The sequence below is a fragment of the Urocitellus parryii genome, unplaced genomic scaffold (assembly GCF_045843805.1).
Source record: "Urocitellus parryii isolate mUroPar1 unplaced genomic scaffold, mUroPar1.hap1 Scaffold_1918, whole genome shotgun sequence".
Lineage (NCBI taxonomy): Eukaryota > Metazoa > Chordata > Mammalia > Rodentia > Sciuridae > Urocitellus > Urocitellus parryii.
In genome coordinates this window covers 1-11,724 of record NW_027552338.1, presented here as the reverse complement: position 1 = coordinate 11,724, position 11,724 = coordinate 1, and the positions used below count along the sequence as shown (strand labels likewise).

Here is an 11,724-nt window from a genome sequence, read left to right as displayed (position 1 = left end):
CATATGACTGTTTAGAATTTGGATGATTTGTAGGAAATAATGAAACAAAAATTTTAAAATACGATTTTAAAATTAAAACAGGTAGAAATGATTCATGCTAGAACCAAGGGAGAAAGAAACAAAAAAAAATATTATACCTTCTGTTCATAATTTGACAATTTCTGCATTAGTTCTTCATTTTCTTTCATGAAATTGTTCATCTTTTTGGAAATTTGCTGTTCAATGACTAAAAGGGGGAAATACACAAGATTATTACAATCACTAAATGAAATTCAATTACTCAATCTACTAAAAGCAAAGACATGTTATATGGTACTATGAGGAAATACTTCTTAGCATAACTATTATGCTTTTAAAAAGCAATCTATGCTTATTAGCAATAAGAGTATAAAAATTATTAAAATTTAAGAAAAATATAAGAACAATGATATTTTGCTGGGTGCAGTGGTGCACACCTGTAATCCCAGTGGCTCAGGAGGCTGAGCTAGAAGGATCCCAAGTTCAAAGCCAGCCTCAACAAGAGCGAGACACTAAGCAACTAAGTGAGACTTGGTCTCTAAATATAGGGGGTTGGGGATGTGGCTCAGTAGAGTGCCCCAGAGTTCAATCACAGGTACCCCTCCCATCCAAAATGATATTTCAATTTAAGCTTATTTCACAGATGGGAAATACAGTAAAGTGTTGTAGCTTGATATTCCTCCCTTCTCAAAACACTTTCTTTTCAGAAAATGGAATCATTTCATTCTTTGCAAAGAAAAACAGAAATGAAAACATACTGATTCACATTACCATTCTTTAAATTATCTACTCAATTACTTAATGCATGATTAAATAATTAGCATAGAAATACTCTTCAAATGTAATACATCTGCATTACATCAATATTCAAAGTTAATCTGCCCCAAATTAAAACTTATCATCATCTCCCTATCCACAATTTGTTCCTCCTCTTTATCTCCTATCTCAGAGTTGGAACCATCATCATCTACTCTATTATCCATGCTAGCAACCTAGGAATAGTAAAATTTTCAGGAGGTAAAAAAGATAATAGACATTAAAAGTCACTGTATCTATTTCTAACATACATAAAACACACAACAAACACCAATACAAAGGGTTATTACAAGTTTAAGAAACCTAAAAATTTACCTTGATATTCTCTATCTTTTACCTAGAAGAGAGAAAAAAGATTAAATTTGATGTCAAACATATGCTCAATAGAAACAGCATTCCTAAAACAACAGTCAGAATCATAACCAAGTGAGAATTTAATAACATTCTGGTTCAGGATAATAATTTATAGGATTAAAAATAAGTAAAGTTAACAAGTTAACAAGCCTTTTAAATTTAATTGGTAGTGAGATTTCATAAATAGCCTCTGACATAAAAACACTAAGATATGTACCTTATTTCACAGTAAAGATGTGTGTGTGTATATGTGTGTGTGTGTGTGTGTGTGTCTTCAAAATCATTTACTTGACAATTCTAAATAACCAGGATAAAGTCTAGAAACAATGACTATTCAAAAGGAATCTGAGGAAACAATATTAAAGGCATAATCTTTGTACTAAGATATGCCACTTTCACTCACCAGAAAACATCTTAGAACTCCAATTTAAATTTGGCTATTGGCTGAATTTAGAAACTAAGAGGCTACATCATCTTATTTCTGCAAACCACTAAATATATAGCAAGAAATCTGAAAGGGAAGACTGCTAGAAGAAAATGCACAAGCAACAAGAGAAATGACAATTAACATATTCTGGAAAGGACAAAAACAATCATTTCCAAAAGACAGCAATAAACTGCCTGATAATAAAACCTAAGCAGAATTTTTTTTAAAACATCACTAAATTTCTTTGTAACTTAGCATATTACTTGTCCTTTCAAACTTATGTTATTAATGGTGATGGGATACTCAGATGTGTCCATGGATCATCCATGGGATCTTCGTAATAGGAAATTGCATTCAGAAAACTCCAACACAGAAATAAATGAACATTTCTTTAATGTCATAGCCTTGCTAACCTTTTACTCAAAATGACAACAGAGGAAAATGGGAAGTAGCATAAAAGCAGTCATCTAAGGTAGGGACTAAAGTTCCAAAGTCAAATGCTGAAACTGAGGAGCAACAAGTTAGGAACCAGATCCCACATAACCTAGTGAAAAGAGAAACAGGTACCGCAGTTCTTGAAATGAAAGAAACAAGAGAGAGAAATATAAAATGGTTTCATGTTTTTCCCTTCTCTTTATCCTTCTATTTCCTTTTTCCTTTTAGCTGAGACAAAGTTCAATGAGATTAGAAAATTCCTCACAGGAATCCAGGCAAACGATTCTTCTATTTAAGAAGGGAATACTTTTTAAGAGATTTTACTCTCAACTGTACAAGGAGAGGAAACTTATCTTAACAATGATATGTCTGAAATAATTAAGAAATCAGAAAAAAGAACACTCAGTTTTGAAAAGATTTGTATCCAATGCTTTTGGCCTCTTTAAATGTTAGGATTTTCATATGCAAAGTCCATTTACCTAAAATAATTTTCTTCCAATTATGTTAAATAACTATGAAACAGAATAACCTACAGTACAAACATAAGTATGTATAAGCCTATACACACACACACACACACTTATACATATATGTACACACATACACAGACATAGACTAATTCTGCTCAGGAAAAAAAAACTTAATGAACAAAACATTTAATGGATTTTTGGACAACACATAATCTATACTTCCAAATAAAAAGGTATTTTCTGAACATATGATCAAATCATAAAATCTGGGAAAATTTATATAAAAGACTGGAAAAATTATCTCATCTCCTTTTTCTCATTTTACTGTATTTCTTTGCAGCATTTCCCCCTGTTTATATGTGTTTATATTAACATACAGTTCATCAACATTTAAATCTTAGTTTCTGCTTTTTTCCCCACTTCACATTTAATTGTGAGCATTTTCTGTACCTCAAAGCTTTGAAATAAATAAATCTGCCTACTATTCCATTAATCAAACATACAATAACCCCTAAATAAATTATGTTGTGCTAAGTCTTCAATCTAATACACTGTTCCATTGAAAAACATTACCAAAATCTTCAAAGCATAGTTATTTCTTTAAGATAGACTACTAGACATATATGCTACATAAAAGGATATTTATCTAACCTATCCCATCTTTTATCCCACTTTTAAGACTTCTGATACATATGAAACTACTGGTTAGGATGGCTGTAAGAATTACCAGTTCTACCAACTGCACCCACACTAAATTATTTTATAAGGTTAGTTTGACTTAAACCACTAATTTGTGTTTTAGCAACTGAAAAAGAAAAAAAAAAGGGGGGGGGCAGTGACTATATAAAATAATCCTTGTGCTTATGTGCTAAGGTATAAGTAAGTCAATTTACTCACAACAACAACAGTTCTCCAAAAGAAAATGAGAAAGGATACAATCCCAAAGAAAACAGTGAAAACTACAGGCTTCCATGGTAGTCCATAAAAATCAGGCCCAGGTTGAGTATCATCAGGCAATGTAGTAAACAGCTGAAACAGACAAATTAGAAAAAATGGGAAACCTTAAATTTATAACAAAACAGTCACAAAGAATCATGGCAATTCTAAACCAACCTCCTCATCAGAAAACCACCTCCTCAATATTTTCCAATAGCTTCTTCAAGAGAGAGGATACTGGCAGTCTCATATTTTTTGTTCTCTTGCAGTGTTTTCAAGTATAATGAATCTAAATACTTTTAAAAAAATATTTATTTATGTATCTTTAGTTTTAGGGTGGACACATTGTTTTGTTTTTATATGGTGCTGAGGATCGAACCCAGTGCCTCATGTATGCTAGGCAAGCGCTCTACCACTGAACCACAACCCCAGCCCGAATCTAAATACTTTAAATTGAGCATACATTTCCAGTTTGTAACAGGCCCTATATCATCACATTGTCTAACACCTGGCTAGAATCCCTCTGGATCATTCTTTTCTCTGATAACCTGGTTTTTAGAATTTAAAAAATTCATTTAAGACAAAAACTTAACTATATGAAAGAACTAATTAATTTTATGGCAACAAATAAAAACAATGATGATATATGTATAAGATTTTAAATCTTACTTCCATTCCACTCTTATATAAACACCTTCTGACTGCCTACATGAGAATTAGGGGGTGTGTGGGGGTAAAACCCTTCAAAGTGCCAGACACCTCACCAGACATTTTACCTTGTCAAATCATTTAATTCTTATGATTGGAGTAAGCATTATCTACATTTTTCAGATGAGAACTTTTTTCAAAAGTTTAGTTATTTGCTCAAACTTCTAAATGATAACCTTGGGATTTGAAATCAGATCTACCTGGCTTCAAAATCTATACATTTTACAAGGAAAACAACAACATCATATTTATTACACAAGCCTTGAAATAACACAACCTACAGGAAACAACTTCAGTTGAGGAGGATTACTGTCACAATGGCCCTCCAACCTCTAAAAGCTTTCTCATTCCTATAATTCCTATAATTAAATTCTCCAACCTCTAAAAGCTTTCTCATTCCTATAATTCCTATAATTAAATTCTCCAACCTCTAAAAGCTTTCTCATTCCTATAATTAAATTCTAAAAGTCCAATATCAACAAATACCAATGGGGGGGAGGTAAGTCCTAAAATGCTTAGATAAGCTTCTAGACAGATTAAATGTCTTGTTTGGATCATGATTTTCTTTAGAAAGATCAGCCTTAAGTGACTCTTTCTAAGAAACAGATCTAACCTAATTCCTTTCATTCTTAAAACTTTCTAAGGATCCCCACTATTAATGGTCTAATGCTACTTTGGCTCATGACTTCCTTTAAGATTTGCTGGCCTCTCCAACAGGCCCATCCCCCTCCAACTTCACACTTTACAACACCAACTATTCACATTCTCCTGCCCTCCGAGAATATCCTTTTCTTCATGTTTCCATTTCTCTGAACACATTTCTTCTGACTGCCAGCTTCCCCCACCGTCCTCCACCCCAGCCTGTCTAATCAACAACAAACCACATGTCAGACTCCTGTTTGCCCTTTGTCTGTGCTTCAAACACATCTCAACTACTTTCTGACCTTATTGATCACCCTTCCAACCATAATAAATGCATTTATGGACAATAATGTTCTACCATCAAATAAATACCTCTCTTTCTGCCATTATCTTACTGTGTTTCAAGTGAATGCTGTTATCTCCCTGCCAGAATGAAAGGTTCTGAGGGGAAGAACCAAGTTTTTACAGGTGTGCAAATGTCCAGCCTTGGTAGACAGCAAATCTTCCTCATGTGCTAAACCAAGTAGCCATTAAAGCCACACCCCTATGGCTTTTGTTCCAGGAGCTATCTACTCAAAGGGTCAGGAGTCATTTTCATAAAGACATTTTAAGTTCTTCACTTCATGACCAGAAGCCACTTAAAAACTAATAAATAATCAACATTCTAATTGAAGAAACTATGTCAAACTTACCATCTTAGACAAATAAAGCAAGAATGAATGTAACAAGAAAAGTATGCTGTCCAAAAGGGTGGCATCTTCTGGCTCTTCCACATTTATCTCTAGTTGGTTTTCTGTATCAGCAGCATCAACAGGAGTACCTTCTGTTATAAGTAGCTCTAAAATTGAAAGGGGAAATGGCTATTTTATTTTATGCTATAGAATAAGAATTGTCTCTCTTCAGTTTCAATATTCATTGAGTATTTCACTAAATATATGAGTCACAGTGCCTGGAATATGTGGCTCTCCTAAAGACAATTAACACAGAGAAGAAAACTTCAAAATCCTAATTAGAGCTGTCAGACCCTTCAATTATAAAATGAACAATCTCCAGTCTACTCTCCACTACTTCCATGGCCATACAACTGCTACCAGAACAATATTTACTCGAGGAAAATTTTTAAACCAGAGATATATAGACAGGGTCACATTCAAAAAACATGGATTTAGTGCTGGTGAAACTTGTGTTTAAAATTTTAGGAAAGCTGAAAGAGAGGGAATCTTGGTTTGCAGATTTGCAGGTGGAATGAGCCAAGGCTTAACACAGTATCTGGCACCTGGCAGAGATACTCAACAATTATTTATTGAATGGACAGATGACAGCTATTTAAAAAGAACACAGTAATACCAAGAGAGACTAAAGGGAATTGGGTACAGACCTGCATTGAGGCTCTGTGAATGAGGTAGAATTCCAGTTAGACCTGAGAGCTTGTAGGGGTGGAATTTCAGTATGAGTTACATGAGCCTGGGGTATGTTTGATAAAACAGCAGGAGTCCAACATGCAGTTATTAAGAAGTTGGACCAGTTGCCTCTAAGGTCTTTCTCAACCCTGAGATTCTATTCACTACTATATTTTTAAGCTTTTGCCTAATTTTTATTTAGTTTTTGATGGACCTTTATTTTATTTATTTGTATGCAGTGCTGAGAATCAAACCCAGTGCCTCATATGTTAGACAAGCGCTCTACCACTGAGCTACAACCCCAGACCCTCCATTCACTATTGGTCTATGAATTTGACTGCTGGTGAAGTCTGCCCCATTGGCTCAGCATCTCAGCACCTGAGACACATTAAATGACATTTGGGAAGATTTTACCTATTAAAGGTCATTGACATCATTTTGTGGTGGAACCTAAAAGGCCAGGGAAATAATTCATTCTTAATTTTGTAAGCCAAGTTATCCCTAATCTTGAAAGTTTTGGAGCATGAAAATAACAAATCTTAATGGTGCGTGATTCATTTTCAGAAACTTATGGAGTTAAAGACAGTTCAGAAGTCAGTAGTGTTCATATATGGATGCAATGTCTTCTGGAAAATGGGAGAACTGATATGTTATTCCTTCTCACATTAACTGAATCCCCCCCCTACTATGAGTTCTCCTACACTCTGTGTGTGCAAATGGTAGGGGGGTTCAGATCAGTGCTGCCAAGCCCTGCACTGGTGCAGGATAATGCTTATAGCTATGCTTACAGACCAGAACCTTTAAAAACACAAAATACAGTAATTACGGCTTCATAGCACCATACTGGATGGATAAAATAAAACAATTAGTCATCATCTAATTTACTGATAAAATGAGAGTGAGCAACACAAAAGTAGAATTCTGTTGATGCCATTATTGGGGATTTTTTTTGAAAAATTGTTTCTCATCTCCCACTGGATACTGTGCACTATGATGAAGTATTCATAAGTGTAAATCTAAAATGGATTGCAGTTCTGTACTGTTTCCTGTAAGTATATAGTATAAAGATCTGGACCATTGACTGCATTTGAAAAAGTTTAATTACCATGTCCAGGAAGCAAGTCAAAACAGGACTTGAGCTATATTATATTCCATTTAGAAGAAAAGAGAAAAAACACAGAATTTATGAGACTATGAACAGTGATTATTCAAGCTAACTTGTACCAGGCCAGACTTTCCTGGAAGGCCTGCTAAACACAGATTGTGGGTCCCACCCCCAGAGTTTCTGGTGCTGTTGGTCTGGTTGAAAACTACAGTTTTAGAGCATAAGGCCTTTGAAGAATAATATTTTAGTTGTAAATGGTTTACACAAGCTAGTCATAGCTAAACATTTGCTTTTAGGTGAGTTACAGTCTCTGGCCTATTTTTGATTTCTGTTCATCTTTATTCTTGCTTTTCTCTCACTTAAGAGATTTTTTTTTTGAACTCACATGTACCTATATCACGCTCTGCTCTATTTCGTACCTTTGGCAACAAATGTCCTTGAAAGCCTTCATTATGATAATGCCTCTGCTTTGTAGATAAAAATTGGCAAGCTTTACCTGGGTCTACTTTCTCAGTATTTGGGATCTTAGACACTTCTGAAACACCCATGTCCTCAGTCACAGGTTGACTCAAGTGGCTGGGCTCTTCAGGATGGTTCATATTAAAATGATGACTCAGGAGGGGAGGCTCTTCATGAAGATTTCTATTAAGACGATTTGTGTTCTCTTTAGGAAAATCATCTTCATGGGGTGTCTGCATCTCTACAAGGGAGAAGAATGCATTGAGCCAGATGGATGACACTATCTACCCCCACTTAAGCCCAATGATCAGCACTCCCCCTCAGCACACAGCTCCAGATACCTCAACACTGCCCTCCATGTCCTGGCATTCGCCCACGAGAACAACTGGGCAAGGATACGGGAGGGTTAATTGTTTTCATCCCATTTAAAGGATGACTGAACTATACAGTCAAATTTATAAAGAAGCCTTTAATCCAAAGTATTTCATAAACAAATACATTTATGATAGAGGCTTCAATAACTTACCTTCCCTTGGCAAACCAACATACACCCACATGAATAAATGTGGAGAAGAGAATTCTGGTCCAGAACAAAAGTGTGAAATGTCTATTCTGCTCAGAAATAACAGGAACTCTTTCATCTACAAGTGTGCTGGTCTCAACGAACCAGTATAGAGAAGGGAATTCCATAAGTCTAGCTTGCTTAATGTGCCTTTCAAATATGTTCAAAGTGACCTAGGAGCCAAATGGTGAACCTATCTCCTTCCTGAGCTCAGGACATAGACCAATAGGATCCAGAGCAAAGATTATCTCTTTACAGCTTCATATTCTACCCTGAACATTCACTTGCACTTTGCATTCTTATCCAAAATATATCTGCTTTGATTAAATGTACAACTGTTTTCTTCCCCCAATTATCAGGTAAAATTAGCACTCTTGGGAAGTAAATTTTCCAATGGCTTTATGTCCTTCTGGAATTCTTATCATATACTCTCAGTTGAAATATTTCATTTTGAAAAACAATGGATAGAGATGATCAAATATGAAACCAGGAAACAAAGCTTTTATCAGGATATTGGCTCATTGTCAGTTTGACAAATATTTAATTGAAAGGCTTCTATGTGTCAAGCACTACATTACAAGGCTTGTCATCCTGGTTCCATCCTTGATTAATATGAATGTAAGGACCTTAGAACCCAGTGGAGTAAAACCAGAATAAGTGACCTCTCCCCCAAGAGACTGGAAAGAGCATGGTATCCACGAAAGATAAATGCTGGGGAGGGGAATTCAGGCAAGCTATCCATTAAAAGTTATTCTAGGGCTAGGGTTGAGTGGTAGAGCACTTGCCTAGTACAGGTAAGGCACTGGGTTCGATCCTCAGCACCACATAAAAAGAGATTAAATACTAAAAAAAAAAAAAAGGTTATGCTAGTCACTCCACACGCACATGATCTAGTACAGGTATTTTATGATTAAGAAATTATGTTTAATAAAGCCCTTTTATAATTTTAACATAAAATGTTTACTGTTAACAGGTCTACTTTTGTGCATTAGTTTCTCATTTAATCTTTCTGAGAAATGTTGCTGGTTTTGTTTTTTTCACTTTCTGGCACTTTCAATTTATCTGGTAGTATTTCTTAAAAAAGCTCAAATGAGGTTTGTTCACCCTGAGCATTATCTGTTTGACTATCTGCATGAGGATGGTTCTTCGGAGCCAAAAATTGTTCCTCCAGATCCAAAGTGTTTTCTGAGAATGCACTTTCAATTTGTTGTGAGTTCGCTTCTACTGGTTTAGGTTCAGGTTCAACATCCTGGGAGACTTCAGGAAATTGTTCCACTTTTTCTATAGCTTTCTCAGAATCTTCATTTGCAGAATCATACAATTCCAAAAATCCTAGAAGTTCTTTTACATTATAATTATCAAAATCATCTATTCCAACATCAAAACACACAAAATCTGTCTCCTGTAAGGAAAAGAAAACCATTAGTGTGTCAATAACAAAGTGTCACAAAAGCAAACTCATCCACGCTCCCAAATTCAGGATTGGTTCTAAAGAATCTTTGGGGTCAACCAGATTACCTTTCTCCAACCCCCATTGGCTAACTCCATCTATGGCTGAGTAAATCTGTCTTTTTCTAGACTACAGTGTTAGAAAGTCTAGTCTTTCTTTCTTTCTTTCTTTTTTTAACATGGGTCATATTCTTTAAAAAGCATAATGAGTAAAAATGGTGACAACTTGGTCTCCAACTGCCTGACTCTTGGGTCTCTCTCAATTTGCTCTGAACGTAAGTAGGGAAAGGCAAGGTATCACTTATAGGATCCTCCAGCTCTTAATATCTACACCTATGTTTCAGAAATTTAACTCTTAATCATTTGCTCAGGAGAAACTGGAAGATCCTGCAGCATTGAGAAAGATGAATCAGTTTTAAAGTATCTTACTGAGATACAAGTACATTTGATGGAATGAAGAATGATATTAAGGAGGCTCCTCACATTATTATTACCACAAGAACAAACTGAAAACAAGATTCAACAAGGTATACACCTTTCTCTTCATCAGGGTTTCACAGTCACTAAGATCTCTCTCAGGACTATCTATATATTTATCTAGTCTTCCTTCTTGCCACTAGTAAGCAAATTGATATAAAAGGAGCCATAGTATGAATGGATTTTTTTTTTAAATTTCCATCTCCTAATTAAATCTTCATAATATTCTGCAGGGGTTCCGGGGGTGGGGGAGGCAGTTCAATGTAGTAGGGATGAGTGATTTCCTCTCCTCATCACATGCATTTCTAAGCCATGAGGGATGCATGTAATGGGAAATATAATGAGAAGGCAGAGTTCAAAACAAATGAGTTCTCTGTAATCAGTGAACTGCTGTCACAGCTTAAATCCCAAGAACTCTCTTTACCAACAATGAAGTCCAACAAGCAACAGAAGTGATTTTATGACCCCTGAGATTATGAAGAAATTTTAGGAACAGCAACAACAAACAGGATGACTTTATCCATTCAGCCCATCTAATCTAAGAACTGTCCTAGCCTAGCAGCTTGCATATTCTACAAAGAGCTGTCCAAAGATGTTTCAGTGTTGGTGGGCATCAATTACTATACAATTTAAAACTCTAGAAAATAATCAGCTGAAGTGAGAATTCTAGAACAGGAAATCCTTTCAGTCACAAAATCAATTTAAGTCAGAGCACCATACAGGAATGTTGTATAAAGGAAGCAGTTGGGGCCTTAAAAGATCTGAGACTGAACATCACCTGAAACGCTCAGGTCCCCTTTTCCACATCTATAACATGACTATGAACCCATATATGACTAAGAATAAGAAAACCTTTGTAAGTACATATTTCTAGCCTAGTATAAAAGTTAGAGTTTATTAATTTAACCTAAATATACTTAAAATGTCTAATAACTGTCCAATGAGTTTTGCCTGTAAAATGAAATTATTTACCCCTTAAATTTAATAGCCAAGGGCAAATATATTAAATCATTTATTTTTCACATATAAAACAGAAGAGAAAAGCCCTATAGTTGAGTAAACAGCCTTCTACAAGAATATCTGTTTCAATATATTAGACAACTCTCAGATTATAATATAATCACCCTTGAATGCCTTTCAAACTTTTTTTTTTACAGGTAGTCTGATTTCAAATGAAAATCTGATACACAAATGTTAGATTGCCCCCCAAACACATTATAAAACTTTCAGAAGCAGTTAACTGAATATAACTGATGGATTTATAAGCCAGTTTACAATTGAGAACAAAAAAGAAATCCATAACTTACATCTGTTGGAATTTGTAGCTCTTCTTTAGTATATTCACGAACTACCTTGATGAAATCTTTTGGAAAGAATCCAAAAATACGGCCAACCTATAGTGCAAAAGAGACAAATATCAAATAAATTCTGTACAAGGAATATAAATAAGAGATTTATCAGAAGTG

General features: G+C 35.0%; 1 protein-coding gene across 1 annotated transcript; it reads right to left on the bottom strand.

The window, feature by feature from the left end:
• Positions 1 to 137: 137 nt before the first annotated feature.
• LOC144251748 (transport and Golgi organization protein 1 homolog) lies at positions 138 to 9,672 on the bottom strand (the record flags this gene model as incomplete). The annotated part of the gene is made up of 6 exons (XM_077794499.1): positions 9,437 to 9,672; positions 7,808 to 8,011; positions 5,499 to 5,644; positions 3,418 to 3,549; positions 1,150 to 1,171; positions 138 to 226 (listed from the first exon to the last, which is right to left on the bottom strand). Coding segments are annotated over exons 2-6 (591 nt in total), but the record flags the coding sequence as incomplete, so codon positions are not given.
• Between the last annotated feature and the right edge of the window lie 2,052 nt (positions 9,673 to 11,724).